Genomic DNA, 18,061 nt, shown 5'->3' on the forward strand with positions numbered 1-18,061 from the left:
AAGCTGACAGAAATCTGGAGATCGGAACAAAATGCCCTCCAGAATTTGGCCACAAACTGGGATCCGCGGTCAGAGACCACATCAAGTGGCAACCCGTGGAGACGCACAACATGCAGCATAAATAATTCAGACAGGCATCTGGCTGATGGCAGCCCAACCAGTGGAACGAAGTGCGCCATCTTCGAAAACCTGTCAACGACAACCCAGAGGGCTGTCATCCCCGAGGATTTGGGCAAGTCCACCACAAAATCCATTGAAATGTGGGTCCATGGCTTAGATGGAATAGAGAGTGGATGTAATGGGCCAACAGGAACCCCTCTAGGAGTCTTATTTCGGGCACAGATGTCACATGCCCGAACCCACTGATCCACATCCTTAGCCACCGAGGGCCACCACACCGCCCTAGATAGCAACTCCCGAGTTCTTGCAATACCCGGGTGACCTGCCGACTTCTTGGCATGGAATTCCAGGAACACTCGCTGTCTTAACCTAGGAGGCACAAACAAAAGACCTACCGGAAGGTCTGGAGGAGCCTGCTCCTGTGCTCTAAGGACTAATGATAAGAGGTCCTGGGTAATGCCCACTTTAATACATGATGGGGAAACAATGGGCAACGGCTCCTCGGTGGTCTCCTGGATTGGAGCAAAACTCCGCGAGAGCGCATCAGCCTTGATGTTTTTTGACCCAGGGCGATATGTTATCAAAAAATTAAAGCGAGCAAAAAACAAAGCCCATCGTGCCTGCCTGGCATTGAGACACTTCGCTGACTGTAAATATGCCAGATTCTTATGGTCAGTGACAATTGAGACCACAAACTTAGCCCCCTCAAGCCAGTGTCTCCACTCCTCGAGTGCATCCTTAATAGCCAACAATTCCCGGTTACCCACGTCATAATTCATCTCGGCAGGCGAAAATTTACGGGAAAAGTAAGCACAGGGATGAAGGCGATTATCAGACACTCCCATCTGAGAAAGCACTGCCCCAATACCCATCTCAGAGGCATCCACCTCCACCACAAAAGGACGCTCTGGATCTGGGTGTCGCAGCACCTTGGCCGAAACAAATGCCCTTTTGAGACGGGCAAAAGCCGCTTTAGCCTCACAAGACCAGTGAGCAACATCCGCCCCTTTCTTAGTGAGTGCCACCAAGGGCGCCACTATAGACGAAAATCCAGCGATAAATCGTCTATAAAAATTTGCAAAGCCCAGGAAACGCTGAAGCGCCTTCAAACTAGTGGGCTGCACCCAATCCAGGACTGCCTGTACCTTGGAACCCTCCATTTGGAAACCTTCTGGGGAGATAATATATCCTAGAAATGCGATTTGCTGAACTTCAAATTCGCACTTCTCCAGCTTCGCCCCAAGCCGGTGGTCTCTGAGTTTCTGGAGGACTAAGCGTACATGCTTCCGATGTTCCTCCAGGGAATGGGAGAAGATTAGGATGTCATCTAAGTATACAACTAAGAATCTATCCAAATATTCCCTGAGCACATCATTCATGAAATCCTGGAAGACTGCCGGGGCATTACAGAGCCCAAAAGGCATCACCAAATATTCATAATGCCCTGAGTGGGTATTAAAGGCAGTCTTCCATTCATCCCCATCTCTTATTCGGATTAGATTGTACGCACCGCGTAGGTCAATCTTAGAAAAAATGGTGGCAGTACGAAGCTGGTCAAACAAGACCGAAATGAGAGGCAGTGGGTATGAGTTTTTAATCGTGATACGGTTCAATTCCCTGAAGTCGATGCAGGGTCGCAACGAACCGTCCTTTTTACCCACGAAGAAGAACCCCGACCCAACTGGAGACTGTGAAGGTCTGATAAATCCCTTAGCCAAGTTCTCCTGAATGTACTCTGCCATAGCCTGAGTCTCAGGACGTGACAGGGAGTACAACCTGCTCTTGGGAAGCTTAGCATTTGGCAACAAATCAATGGCACAGTCATAGGGGCGATGGGGAGGTAGTACCTCTGCAACTTTTTTGGAGAACACGTCCGCAAAATCTGCATAACACCCTGGCAATCCTGGCAAACTTAGCTGCGAGAGCCTGACTGAAAGGCTCAAGCAACTCCTGAAACAATCAGTACCCCAACTAAGAATCTCCCCAGAGACCCAGTCAAATTGAGGATTGTGGGCCCTTAACCAGGGTAACCCCAACACCAATGGGGCAAAAGTACAGACAGTCACATAAAAAAACAATTTTTCAGAGTGTGTGGCTCCAATAAACAAAGAAATCTGGCTAGTGCAAGAGGTAATTTTACCTTGGGATAATGGTTCCCCGTTTAACCCACAAATCTCAATTTCCGATGCCAAGGGTACTAAGGGAACAGAGTGTTTCAGGGCGAATTGGCGGTCCATAAAAACCCCGTCGGCCCCACTGTCCACAAAGGCCTCAGTCTTGACAGTTTGACCGAGGATCTTCAAGGTCACCGGAATGATAAAAGTCTTCTTGGGAAATTCTGACTTCTGGCCTGACAGGATATTTCCCATCACCCTCAGGCCCTGAAGTTTTCCGGCTTTTCTGGGCATGATACTACCACATGACCTTTATTCCCACAGTACAAACACAACCCCTGCTGTCTCCTCCGCGTCTTCTCACGCGAGGAGAGGCGGGTAGCCCCAATCTGCATAGGCTCCTCAGAAAATTCCTCAGAGTCTGAGGTTCCCTTGGGAAGGAAGGAAATCTCAGTCTCCCTTTCAAGCCTACGCTCTCTCAGCCGTCTATCCACCCGGATGGATAACTGCATGAGCTGATCCAAGCTATCAGGCAAGGGATATTGTACCAGTTGGTCCTTTATCTGGTTAGAAAGACCTCTTCGGTACTGGTGTCTCAGGGCTGGGTCATTCCACTGGGTATCATGGGCCAACCTCCGAAACTCCGTACAGTAAACCTCAACTGGCCTTCGCCCTTGCTTAAGGATCGAAATCTGAGCCTCGGCTGAGGCCGTCTTGTCAGGGTCATCATACAACATGCCCAGTGCCGTAAAAAAAGCATCAACACTTTTAAGCGACGGACAGTCAGGCTGCAACCCATATGCCCAGACCTGTGGGTCTCCTTGTAGCAAGGAAATCACTATGCCCACCCGCTGAATCTCCGACCCAGAAGACTTAGGCCTAAGCCGGAAGTATAGCTTGCAGCTCTCCTTGAAACAAAAGAACTGCGAGCGATCTCCAGAAAAACGATCCGGGAGATTTACTTTCGGCTCCTTAACCCCTGCAGGTGCTGCTGCTGCGGGAGCTCCGCCAGCAGCCTGGGAGGTGTGCATTTTAATGGACAAATCATTAAATTGTCGAGTCAGGACCTGCACCTGATCGACCACCTGTTGCAACGTATTTTGAGGGGTATGCTCCATATTCCCACAAAATTTCAACAGGAGTATTGGGCTGCTGAATATGTTATGCACACCAGTGCCTGCAGGAAAGTACTGGTGTCAGAACTGTTATGCACTCCAGTGTCTGCAGGAATGTACTGGTGTTTGAACTGTTATGCAAAACAAATGGACTCATAGACAAACTGGGGAATATGACATAATGTACACAGAAGGTGATAGGGTAACAAAATACACACAAAGTGAACAGAGAAGCCCAGAGGCTAAGGAACTGGGTATCTCCCTTGTATTAGAACTGCTCAGATGGAAAAAGCAAGATGTTGTGTTTTAATACGTAGAGAACCCGAAATGCTGTTGCTAAGGGCAACAGCAAAACCCTAAAGGGTTACCAACGGGTGTGGCAGTAAACTCCTTGGTCAGAGATGGAATGATAGACACAAGGAGAGTCTCCACAATCCTAATTCTCACTTGCAGTGCACAGGTTTTAGCTTACTGCCACTAAACTGACCCCTGACACCTAGCACAGTGAGACAGGATTAGACAGGCAAGTCTTAGAATACAGCCGCAAACTTGCTAAGTTCACAGAGTAGTAACAGAACCCCAGCAAGCTAAACGACTGACTCCAGTCTTACTGCTAGGTCTGGATTGGCAGAGTGTAATACCAAATCCCCAGGCCTATTTGCAGTAAGCAACAAACAAATACAAAGCTACACAGTACTGGCTAACTTTCATGAACTGACTAACCAACAAAGATTCAGCAGCATCTGCTTACTCTGAAAAGAGGCCTTATAAAGCAGGTGCTGTCCACGCCCCACTCAGACCTCACAGACTGTGAGCACGAAAACCAGCACCGGATCCCCTGCCGTGCACAGAGCCAATAACCACTGCACAGCAAAAGACCCGAACCGGAGTATCAACTGCGCTCAGGTGACTCCACTAGCACTTGTCTCCCGGTTGCCATGACGACGTGGCAGCACAGGGCAGGAGACCCTAACAGTTTAACCAAAGTCATATAAGATAAAAACGAAAACATAATAACTGATTGAACTCGAAGCAACAATGGGGAGAAGTAAGTAAAAAGAGAAAGCAAATACATCACAGCCTCCATATGTGGATGTGGAAGCAATTACAGCCAGTATACAAACTATAGAAAATAAAAAAATAAAAAAATAAAATATGAATGTAACCTATAATATGTACTAATGAATGTCAAACATTTTATTCAGGAGGAGATGGTGACCCGACTCTGGTTTCAGCCATTTCTCATGCACTCAGAGGAATAATATCCAACAGGTAAAAGAGGAGCTATGGCCTGCAGGCAAAGTGGCTGAGACCAGTGAAACTGGTAAGTATGGTGCCATTCAAGAACATATATAATAAGAACCAACCAAAAAACAGGAAAGTAATAACACAAATGGAGAATATCCTGTCCACACATTAGTATTTCATAGTAGGAAAGTGGACAGAGAAGGGGTAACCCCCACAGTACTTCTTTTTAACTATCACATAAGAAGTATTAATTTCTAGAAAATGGGTCATCGAGATGAGGGCAGCTAGGAATGCCCTTGCCTAGATAAGCTTGGTAAATTTTTGATGGACCATGTACAGATCCTTAATACGGGATGAGAAGGATTAAATGAATACTTTGCATGATCTAGAAGCATTTTTTTTGTAGTACTGGAAAATTATCTGTTGGGATTGAAGATCACAGGTAAACACTAATTTGGCAAATGGGAAGAAGTGCAAAATTACCCTTTGACAAAACCTGTTGAAGTTATGATTGGGTCTCTATGATGCTAAACCCTTTTCTTTTCTCCTAGCAGCAGTGGCCCCTTACTAACTTAATCAACAGAGATTTTGTTATGTAAATTGAAATGCGAAATACATATATTGTACTCACGCTCAGGAAGTACAAGGTATGTTAGATACTCCTCAAAGACTAATGTTGCATTCCACTGTTATAGATTCATGTCCATCACAGGTAGAGGAAATTATCTCGCAGATACCAGGTTCTCTATGAATTTAGGATGGACAGGACACTGGATCGATGGCTGAGGTAGTCCAAGTAGTGACACAGCAAGCACAAAAGGGGGGTAAACCAAAGTAGTTAAGTTATTCTAGTTGACTAGTGAGTTGGTAGCGCATTTCTTTGCCATCTTCCAATAAATAGATAAATCTACGTCAGACAATAAATACCTGTTGACCTTTTAAATCTAGAAGTTGGTGTCTGTGTCAATATTTCTTAGTGCTAAGCTAGATCAAGTGTGTATATGTATGTGTATATATATATATATATATATATATATATATTAGTTCTCCGCGAACTGAAGCCTACCGAACTTCACATGTCATACACGGGTCCGAGCCAGGCTCGGTTGTTCCCACCTGACTCAGAAAACCTGAACGAGGCAAAACATCATCATCCCGCTGTCGGATTCGGATGCCATATAAAGACCGCGCGTCACCGCCATTTTCACTCATGCATTGTAGAAGGTACAGAGAGGACGTGGATACGTTCTCTCAGTGGCAAATCTCAGTATCAGTGCTTATTGCTGCTCAGTAATACTAGTACAGTGTCTCTCTTGTGCTGCATCTAGCTGCTGTAGGGTGCTGTGGTAGTAGTGTCCTGTGACTGCATCAGTCATCATCATTCCAGTCACAGTGGTATCTGGGGGGGTGACAATTCCAAAGTGCTTTTGTGCTGCTCACAAATACACAGTGTCTTGTGCTGCTCAGTGTCAGTTCTCCGTAGTATCATCAGTGCTCAGTATCATCAGTGCTCAGTATTAGCAGTGCTCAGTATCACTGCTCATTGTCTTGTGGTGCTCAGTAATACTACATTAGTAATACTAGTACAGTGTCTTGTGCTAACCGTGCTGCTCAGTGTCAGTTCTCCGTAGTATCATCAGTGCTCAGTATCATCAGTGCTCAGTATTAGCAGTGCTCAGTATCACTGCTCATTGTCTTGTGGTGCTCAGTAATACTACATTAGTAATACTAGTACAGTGTTTTGTGGTGCTCAGTGTCAGTTCTACGTAGTATCATCAGTGCTCAGTATCAGCAGTGCTAAGTATCACTGCTCATTGTCTTGTGGTGCTCAGTAATACTACATTAGTAATACTAGTACAGTGTCTTGTGCTAATCGTGCTGCTCAGTGTCAGTTCTCCGTAGTATCATCAGTGCTCAGTATCACTGCTCATTGTATTGTGGTGCTCAGTAATACTACATTACTAATACTAGTACAGTGTCTTGTGCTGCATCTTGCAACTGTAGGGTGCTGTGGTAGTGTCCTGTCACTGTGCATAGGTCATCATCATTACAGCCACAGTGGTATCTGGTATCTATCTAGTGGTATCTAATTCCAGACATTACCGCTGTCTAATTCCAGATATATTACTGGCATATAATTCCACATATTAAAAAATGGAGAACAAAAATTTGGAGGGTAAAATAGGGATAGATCAAGATCCACTTCCACCTAGTGCTGAAGCTGCTGCCACTAGTCATGGCAGAGACGATGAAATGCCATCAACGTCATCTGCCAAGGCTGATTCCCAGTGTCATAGCATGTAAAATCCAAAAAGCAAAAGTTAAAAAATATCAAAATTAAAATCGTCTGAGGAGAAGCGTAAACTTGCCAATATGCCATTTACGACACGGAGTGGCAAGGAACGGCTGAGGCCCTGGCCTATGTTCAGGACTAGTGGTTCAGCTTCACATGACGATGGAAGCACTCATCCTTACGCTAGAAAAAATGAAAAGAGTTAAGCTGGCAAAAGCACAACAAAGAACTGTGTTTTCCTCTAAATCACAAATCCCCAAGGAGAGTCCAATTGTGTCGGTTACGATGCCTGACCTTCCCAACACTGTACGGGAAGAGATGGCTCCTTCCACCATTTGCACGCTCCCTGCAAGTGCTGGAAGGAGCACCAAGAGTCCAGTTCCTGATATTCAAATTGAAGTTGTCACTGTTGAAGTACACCAGGATGAGGATATGGGTGTTGCTGGCGCTGAGGAGGAAATTGACGAGGACGATTCTGATGGTGAGGTGGTTTGTTTAAGTCAGGCACCTGGGAAGACACCAGTTCTCCGTGGGATGAATAAGGCCATTGACATGCCTGGTCAAAAAAAACCTCTTCGGTGTGGAATTATTTTAACAGAAATGCGGACAACAGGTGTCAAGCCGTTTGTTGCCTTTGTCAAGCTGTAATAAGTAGGGGTAAGGACGTTAACCACCTAGGAACATCCTCCCTTATACATCACCTGGAACACATTCATCAGAAGTCATTGACAAGTTCAAAAACTTTGGGTGACAGCGGAAGCAGTCCACTCACAACTAAATCCCTTCTTCCTCTTGTACCAAAACTCCTGCAAACCACACCTCCAACTCCCTCAATGTCAATTTCCTCCTTAGACAGGAACACCAGTAGTCCTGCAAGACATGTCACTGGCAAGTCTGACGAGTCCTATCCTAACTGGGATTCCTCCGATGAATCCTTGAGTGTAACGCCTACTGCTGCTGTTGCTGCTGGCGCTGCTGTTGTTGCTGCTGAGAGTCGATCGTCATCCCAGAGGGGAAGTCGGAAGACTACTTGTACTACTTCCAGTAAGCAATTGACTGTCCAACAGTCAAATATCACAACAGTCATCCTGTTGCAAAGCGGATAACTATGTTGGTGTTAGACGTGCATCTGGTATCCACCGTTAGTTCACAGGGACTTAGAGAATTGCTTGAGGTAGTGTGTCCTCGGTACAAAATCCCATCTAGGTTACACTTCTCTAAAAAATGCAGTTGTACCACTGTCCACTTAACCACGGACATGTTGACAAGTGGAGCAGGGCAGACTAAGGACTATATGACTGTGACAGCCCACTGGGTAGATGTATTGCCTCCTGCAGCAACAACAGCGGCGGCACCAGTAGTAGCTTCTCGCAAACACCAACTCGTTCCTACAGGCTACGCTATGTATCACCGCTTTCCATAAGAGTCACACAGCAGACACCTCTACCGGAAACTGAGGAACATCATCGCAGATTGGCTTACCCCAATTTTACTCTCCTGGGGATTTATGATATCGGACAACACCACCAATATTGTGCATGCATTACATGTGGGCAAATTCCAGCACGTCCCATGTTTTGCACATATAATTCATTTGGTGGTGCAGAATTTTTTGAAAAACGATAGCGGCGTGCAAGAGATGCTGTCGTTGGCCCGAAAAATTGCGTCCAACTTTCGGCATTCAGCCATTGTGTGCCAAAGACTGGAGCGCCAGCAAACCCTCTTGAGCATAGCATTCCATTAGCTGAAGCAAGAGGTGGTAACTAAATGGAATTCAACCCTCTATATGCTTCAGAGGATGGAGGAACAGCAAAAGGCCATTCAAACCTATACATCTGCCTACGATATATAGGCAACGGAGGGGAAATGCACCTGACTCAAGCGCAATGGAGAATGATTTCCATGTTGTGCAAGGTTTTCCAACCCTTTCAACTTGCCACATGTGAAGTCAGTTCAGACACTGCCAGCCTAAGTCAGGTCATCCCCTCATCAGGCTTTTGCTGAAGCAGCTGGAGAGATTGTAGGAGGAGCTAAAACGGAGCGATTCTGCTAGGCATGTGGGACTTGTGGATGGAGCCCTTAATTTGCTTAAGCAGGATTCACGGGTGGTCAATCTGTTGAAATCAGAGCTCTACATTTTGGCCACCGTGCTCGATCCTAGGTTTAAAGCCTACGTTGTATCTCTCTTTCCGGCAGACACAAGTCTGCAGATATTCAAAGACCTGCAGTTGAGATAATTGTTAAGACAAATAGAATGTGACACGCCAACAGGTCCTCATTCATTTTCTACCGCCACTGGAGCTAACAGGAAAAGGATAAAATTTCCAAAACCACCCACTGGCAGTGACGCAGGGCAGTCAGGAGCAAGTGCTGACATCTAGTCCAGACTGAAGGACCTGCCAATGATTACTGACATGTCTACTGTCACTGCATATGATTCTGTCACCATCGAAAGAATGGTGCAGGATTATATGAGTGACAGCATCCAGGAAGGCATTTCAGACAGTCCATACGTATACTGGCAGGAAAAAGAGGCAATTTGCACAAACTGACTTTATTTTACCTAAGTTGCCCCCCCTCCAGTGTGTACTCTGAAACAGTTTTTAGTGCAGCCGGTCACTTTGTCAGCAATCGGCGAAGGAGCTTACTTCCACAAAATGTAGAGAAGATGATGTTCATCAAAATGAATGATAAATTCCTCCATGGAGACATTTACCAGCAATTGACTCCAGGAAATACACAGGGACCTGTAATGGTGGATTCCAGTGGGGACAAAATAATACTCTGTGAGGAGCAGGATGTACACAGTGAAAGAGCTGAGGAATTGGAGGATGAGGATGAGGATGAGGTGGACATCTTACTTCTGTAGAGCCAGTTTGTACAAGGAGAGCTTGATTGCTTATTTTTTGGTGGGGGCCCAAACAAACCAGTCATTTCAGCCACCGTCATGTGGCAGACCCTGTCGCTGAAATGATGGGTTTGTTAAAGTGTGCATGTCCTGTTTATACAACATAAGGGTGGGTGGGAGGACCCAAGGACAATTCCATCTTGCACCTCTTTTTTTATTTATCTTTGCATCATGTGCTATTTGGGAATTATTTTTTTAAGTGCCATCCTGTCTGACACTGCAGTGCCACTCCTAGATGGGCCAGGTGCTTGTGCCGCCCACTTGGGTCGCTTAGCTTAGTCACCCAGCGACCTCGGTGCAAATTTTAGTACTAAAAATAATATTGTGAGGTGTGAGGTATTCAGAATAGACTGTAAATGAGTGGAAATTATGGTTATTGACGTTAATAATACTATAGGATCAAAATTACCCCCAAATGTAAGCTGCTTTTGAGGGTTTTTTTTTTTTTAAAACCCAAATCCAAAACGTATCCGAATCCGACAAAAATCCGAAAGTGTGGTTTTGCCAAAACGCGTCCAAATCCAAAAAACACAACCGCAGAACCAAATCCAAAACCAAAGCACAAAACACGAAAAATGCCCGCTGCACATCTCTAACTATATGTGTATATATATATATATATATATATATATATATTTATATGTACAAAAGTGATAGGACCCAGCGCCTTCAGTTATGTACGTTAACCCATAGTAGATATTAAAATCAATCTCAATATGCGTACAGGAAACCAATAGATTTTCGATTAGTACATAATGCCTCTCTGTATCCTAGTGATCCGGTCTTCCAGAGTTTCCATTGATCCAGTACGCCAACCACGGTATAGAAAACAAATAGATGGACAATGATAGTGTAGTATTTTGGCTACGTAGAGAAGTGGTGATGATTATATTTGCTGCCGTGAACGTGCTTTAAACCATGCAATATTTAGTGCAAGTGCACCCCTCTTGTGAAAATCCAGTGAGGGATTAAAGGTATTCTTATCCAAGTGGAAGAGATAATTATATATAATAATACATTCAATAATGATATAACTTGCATATATGAATTCTCTGAGAGGTCTTCTCCAGCATTTGTGGCGAGTACCTTAAATATGAAACTCCCAGTGGGAGAGAATAATACTCATAGTGTAGTATTTATAAAAAAGGGTTTAATGGCATATAAAATAAAACAAGGTAAAAAGGTGGACTCGTACAATATATAAAAAGATATAATCGCTTATCTGCTTATCCTTGAGGAGGAGTGGAGTGTGTAACCAATGCGTTTCGTCCTTTATGCTTTTTGGCAGGACTTTATCAAGGAGTAAGTAGGTATACACTGTATGTGTAAGCTATATAAAGGAAGGAGTGCAGGTACTTCCGGCATTTTTAATGTGCTACTGCGCATGTGCGGGATTTAGTTTTCCCTCTATTATTAGTGCGGCCACGCGGGATTAATTCTATCCCGCGATGGTAACAATATATTGCGCATGCGCTGGCATATCTTTGTATTAGCGCAAGATCTTAACCGCTGCTGTGGTTATCCACAGCGGCATGACCTCAAGTTACTATGGTAACAGAATCAAAAGCATAACAGGATGTGTTACTATGGAAATGGGAATGTGGTGACGCGTTTAAGAACTATCGCGTCACTTCCAGAAGAACTATGCAAATATTAAGGCGCCATCTTTATGTAGCCCATAGTCATTTTCCACGAGTGTATTTTTACAATAAACAATCAATATATATGCAAAAAATGTAGGGTCTAGTCGTATAATCCTATTGTATAGCATAATATATCATTATACATTATAAACATCATACAATGACAAGAATAATTAGTACGGATCTACTTAAACAATTGCAAATCCTCCATAATGAGCTTATTATAAATATAATCACAGTATGAATTATATGAAAAAATAAATAAATATATATATATATATGTATATATATATATATAAATATAAATATTCAAATATTCAAGGAATATGTATTGTATGGGTACCCGGGAGACTTAGTAAAGAGTTTTAAAAAGCATCTTTGAGTTATTGACATGTTTATGGGCTTAAACTCACTAGTGATTGTAATCTTGTGTACTCAGAAATTGTAGCAGTAGAATTTTACATATATTTATATTTATAGAGCGCTTAATTTTTACGCCTGAATATTTATTTTAAGATAGGTAAGATTCTTATTACAGAAAATGGACCAATATCAGATGATTATTCAGGCCCTTCAGTATCATAGTATCATTTTCATTATAGAAACGGGGCCAATTCAAAGTAGTCATTCAGGCCCTTAGGTGTCATAGTGTTCAGGGTGTGAATCCAAAACATCTCCCTTCTCGCAAGTTTTTTGTCTAGATCTCCCCCTCGTTCTAGGAGTTGAATGTGTTCGATGGATTTAAAACTTAGTTCTAGAGGATTGCAGTTGTGGACTTCACTGAAATGTCTGGGTACTGAATGAGTTAATACTTTGTTTTTGATGGATCTCACATGTTCCTGTATCCTGATTCTTAGGGATGTTTGGTTTTTCCCACATATTTCAATCCACATTCTAGATCTTCTAGAATGTAAATGGGGATTGAAGTATGATACTGAAAGGCCTGAATAATCATCTGATATTGGTCCATTTTCTGTAATAAGAATCTTACCTATCTTCAAATAAATATTCAGGCGTAAGAATTAAGCGCTCTATAAATATAAATATATGTAAAATTCTACTGTTACAATTTCTGAGTACACGAGATTACAATCACTAGTGAGGTTATGCCCATAAACATGTCAATAACTCAAAGATGCTTTTTAAAACTCTTTACTAAGTCTCCCGGGTACCAGTACAATACATATTCCTTGAATATTTAAATATATATATATATATATATATATATATATACAGGTTGAGTATCCCATATCCAAATATTCCGAAATACGGAATATTCCGAAATACGGATGTTTTTGAGGGAGAGTGAGATAGTGAAACCTTTGTTTTTTGATGGCTCAATGTACACAAACTTTGTTTAATACACAAAGTTATTAAAAATATTGTATTAAATGACCTTCAGGCTGTGTGTATAAGGTGTATATGAAACATAAATGAATTGTGTGAATGTAGACACACTTTGTTTAATGCACAAAGTTATAAAAAATATTGGCTAAAATTACCTTCCGGCTGTGTGTATAAGGTGTATATGTAACATAAATGCATTCTGTGCTTAGATTTAGGTCCCATCACCATGATATCTCATTATGGTATGCAATTATTCCAAAATACGGAAAAATCCCATATCCAAAGTGCCTCTGGTCCCAAGCATTTTGGATAAGGGAGACTCAACCTGTATATATATATTTTTTTCTTCATATAATTCATACTGTGTTTATATTAATAATAAGCTCATTATGGAGGATTTGCAATTGTTTAAGTAGATCCGTACTAATTATTCTTGTCATTGTATGAAGTTTATAATATATAATGATATATTATGCTATACAATAGGATTATACGACTAGACCCTACATTTTTTGCATATGTATAGATTGTTTATTGTAAAAATACACTCGTGGAAAATGACTATGGGCTACATAAAGATGGCGCCTTAATGTTTACATAGTTCTTCTGGAAGTGACGCGATAGTTCTTAAACGCGTCACCACATTCCCATTTCCATAGTAACACATCCTGTTATGCTTTCGATTCTGTTACCATAGTAACTTGACGTCATGCTGCTGTGGATGACCACAGCAGCGGTTAAGATCTTGCGCTAATACAAAGATATGCCCGCGCATGCGCGATATATTGTTACCATCGCGGGATAGAATTAATCCCACGTGGCCGTACTAGTCATGGCGGGAAAACTAAATCCCGCACATGCGCAGTAGCGCATTAACAATACCAGAAATACCTGCACTCCTTCCTTTATATAGCTTACACATACAATGTATAACCACTTACCCCTTGATAAAGTCCGACCAAAAAGCATAAAGGACGAAACGCGTTGGTTACACACTCCACTCCTCCTCAAGGATAAGCAGATAAGTGATTATATCTTTTTATATATTTTATGAGTCCACCTTTTTACCTTGTTTTATTTTATATGCCATTAAACCCTTTTTTATAAATACTACACTATGAGTATTATTCTCTCCCACTGGGAGTCTCATATTTAAGGTACTCACCACAAATGCTGGAGAAGACCTCTCAGAGAATCCATATATGCAAGTTATATCATTATTGAAGGTATTATTATATATAATTATCTCTTCCACTTGGATAAGAATACCTTTAATCCCTCACTGGATTTTCACAAGAGGGGTGCACTTGCACTAATTGTTGCATGGTTTAAAGCACGTTCACAGCACCAAATATAATCATCACCACTTCTCTACATAGCCAAAATACTACACTATCATTGTCCATCTATTTGTTCTCTATACCGTGGTTGGCGTACTGGATCACTGGAAACTCCGGAAGACCGGATCACTAGGATACAGAGAGGCATTATGTACTAATCGAAAATCTACTGGTTTCCGGTACGCATATTGAGATTGATTTTAATATCCACTATGGGATAACATACATCACTGAAGGCGCTGGGTCCTTCCACTTTTTTACAATTTTCACTTGGACTTTGAACTAAAGTCCTTCCATAGAGGACTTTCTCACAGCAGCCATCTTTATTTAGGAAGTGATTTATAAATGCATTAATTTTAATTAATTTGTCTTATTGGTTTATCTATTTACTGTACACATTCACAAAATTGTTAGACTTGGCTAATAGGTAGCAGCGCTAATTACACACACACATATATATATATATATATATGTATGTATATATATATATATATTTATATAATGTTTAAGTGTGTCACAATAAAGTTATGGGCGACTTATGTGCCATAATGTAAACTCTTAGGAAACATGCACACTTAGATATCACTGATGCCTGGAGTGTGGGAGTTACCAGTTCCCTCTGCTAGTGTCTATTGCAATGCAATAACGCAATACACCTAGCCCGTACCAGGAGAGTGTGATTATTAATATGATATGCAACACTTGTATATCTGTGAGCAAATGAGTCTGTATGTGAAGCACAACAGAACTTGGCACGGAAACAAAGTGTTGCCACTGCATTGTAGCACTTCAATAACAGATTTACAAACTCATTACCTGGACACAGGCTTGTCCGAGGATTCTGACAGAGACCTGGGCCAGCTGTTGAGAAGGATGAATGCTTCTGTCCATATTGTATGCATAGCGTTCCTCTTTCATTTTTTTTGAGGTGCATGGTCATACCTTCCCAGCCCTTCCCGTCTCAGCTCTACACTAGGTAGGAAGCTTTTTGAGCATTGTTTTACATCCTGTTATGGGGACCATGCAGCTTAAGGGGGGGCTAAAACGGTAAACCCTGCACCCTTTTCTTTACTTCTTTACCAAACCCAGCAAACTCTCCTCCTAGGTCTTCTTTCCCACACTCACTGTTTACCCCATTCTGTGTCATCCTTGATACTAGTTTTGTCCTGGTCAACGCAACCTAAATTTTAGTTGGTCTTCTCTGAGGATATTTCAAGTGCTCAATTTGCCCTTCTAGCCCTTGTCATCTGACAGTGTGATTACACAGGGTTCTGCAACACTCACTCAATACACTGTAACTACACTATGTAAGTGGGCAGATCTAATGATATTATACATACAGATGGATCCTCGCTCATCTATCCGTCTCTGGCTTTTGGCGTATGGCATTACTGGCGAGTGTAATACTAGTAATCATCCACCAGATTTTGCTTTTAGAAATCACTGTTGCGCATGCATGAGGTGTCCAATAAAATACTATAGTGCAAGAATCACCATTGTGCATGCGAGAGGTCTCCATTGAAATACACTATAGCGCAAGAACTACTTTACTGTACAGTACTGTATGTTACATAGACATGTCAGTGGGCAGATATAATGATGTAATGCATAACACTCAATGGCAATCAGTATGTACTGTACACAGTCATGTTCCATCATCAAAGACAGAGTCATAGGCATTGCATTTAGCAAATTAAAAAAGTAATTCTTCACTATAACAAATGCATAGAAATATATAATCTTGGATCCATCATAAAGTATCATTATTACAATTTATTTATATAGTCCAAACATTTTATACAGCGCGGTACAGAGAATATATTTGTCATGCACATCAGTCCCTGCTCCATTAGAGAATACAGTCTAAATTCCCCAACACACAATCATGTACATGCAATCACTCACACTAGTGTAAGTTGGTCAGTACAGTAAACATACTGTCAGTATAATATACATACCCTCACTGAATAAATGGTGTAAAAATTCCATTGGAAATTTAATTGTGTCTTCTCCAAAGGCCATGTCTGGTTTGTTAGATAAATATGTTTCCAGATGTTCTCTAGAATCAATGCCGTGTACAGGATAGAATTTATGGTCGCTGGAATCCATCATGTATTACTGTGTCACAGGCTGTCTGACTCTCACGTCTATTAATTTACTGGCTCAGGAATTCTGTTTATAGTCACTAGGATCCAGTTATTTATATTCATAAGTAACCAGGATATCAGTGTTATCACATGATGGGTTATCAGCCTCACGAGGTGTCATGGGAATGCAGGCGACAGTGTGATCATCTTCTTAAGCAAAATAAATCATAATACAGGTTGAGTATCCCATATCCAAATATTCCGAAATACGGAATATTCCGAAATACGGACTTTTTTGAATGAGAGTGAGATAGTGAAACCTTTTTTTTTTTTGATGGCTCAATGTACACAAACTTTGTTTAATACACAAAGTTATTAAAAATATTGTATTAAATGACCTTCAGGCTGTGTGTATAAGGTGTATATGAAACATAAATGAATTGTGTGAATGTAGACACACTTTGTTTAATGCACAAAGTTATAAAACATATTGGCTAAAATTACCTTCAGGCTGTGTGTATAAGGTGTATATGTAACATAAATGCATTCTGTGCTTAGATTTAGGTCCCATCACCATGATATCCCATTATGGTATGCAATTATTCCAAAATACGGAAAAATCCCATATCCAAAATACCTCTGGTCCCGGGCATTTTGGATAAGGGAGACTCAACCCGTACTGTACTAATTATTTTTAAATTTATATTTAAAATTTTGTAAAAAATGTAAGCAATTTAATTAAAATATTTCTAGTGCAAACACACACTGTATACAGATATTCGGCATGTCATTGTTGTGCAAGGTTTTCCAACCCTTTGAACTTGCCACATGTGAAGTCAGTTCAGACACTGCCAGCCTAAGTCAGGTCATTCCCCTCATCAGGCTTTTGCTGAAGCAGCTGGAGAGAATGAAGGAGGAGCTAAAACGGAGCAATTCCGCTAGGCATGTGGGACTTGAGAACAGCAGGGAAAAGGTCCAGCGCTCATGGGTTCATACCATTATTCCTATAAACATATTCAGAGCCGGCAAATATATATATTAAAAAAACAATTTGTTTTTATTTATACTTATAATAACATCTGTAGTTGATAATATTAAAATTTTAGATATACTTTATGTAATAAATTAATACAATAAAATAATATTGCTTGCTGGCCAGCGGTTGTATTATTGGCAAGAGAAACTCTGCTTCCCTCTGTGGGGAGTATTGTGTTACAGAGGCTGTGTTGTAACACTATCAGTGTTGGCAACTTTGTATCAGTTCATATAATAACTGTTGCACATGAGTGATGTAGTGGCTGCATCATGTGCAACAGTTATTATATGAACTGATACAAAGTTGCCAACACTGATAGTGTTACAACACAGCCTCTGTAACACAATACTCCCCACAGAGGGAAGCAGAGTTTCTCTTGCCAATAATACAACCGCTGGCCAGCAAGCAATATTATTTTATTGTATTAATTTATTACATAAAGTATATCTAAAATTTTAATATTATCAACTACAGATGTTATTATAAGTATAAATAAAAACAAATTGTTTTTTTAATATATATATTTGCCGGCTCTGAATATGTTTATAGGAATAATGGTATGAACCCATGAGCGCTGGACCTTTTCCCTGCTGTTCTCTATTGTTTAAATTAGGGGTGTATACAGCCCCTTGAGTCAAGCGAACGTGGGCTCAACCATTAATATTTAAAGACTAATAATCTATTCTATACTGACACAGGCGCTTCATATATTTTCTTTTCTTTGCTCTATTTCTATATGTGGGACTTGAGGATGGAGCCCCTAATTTGCTTAAGCAGGATTCACGGGTGGTCAATCTGTTGAAATCAGAG

The 18,061-nt window shown here is 41.3% G+C and overlaps 1 protein-coding gene across 1 annotated transcript in view; it reads right to left on the reverse strand.

Annotated features, from left to right (window-relative positions):
* LOC134965645 (nicotinamide N-methyltransferase-like) overlaps positions 1-16,237 on the reverse strand; it is a 93,453-nt gene extending 77,216 nt beyond the window's left edge. The window contains exon 1 of the mRNA XM_063941981.1: positions 16,087-16,237. Within this exon, the coding sequence (XP_063798051.1) occupies positions 16,087-16,237 (151 nt within the window). The remainder of the gene's footprint in view (positions 1-16,086) is intronic.
* Between the last annotated feature and the right edge of the window lie 1,824 nt (positions 16,238-18,061).

The sequence above is a fragment of the Pseudophryne corroboree genome, chromosome 10 (assembly GCF_028390025.1).
Source record: "Pseudophryne corroboree isolate aPseCor3 chromosome 10, aPseCor3.hap2, whole genome shotgun sequence".
Classification (NCBI taxonomy): domain Eukaryota; kingdom Metazoa; phylum Chordata; class Amphibia; order Anura; family Myobatrachidae; genus Pseudophryne; species Pseudophryne corroboree.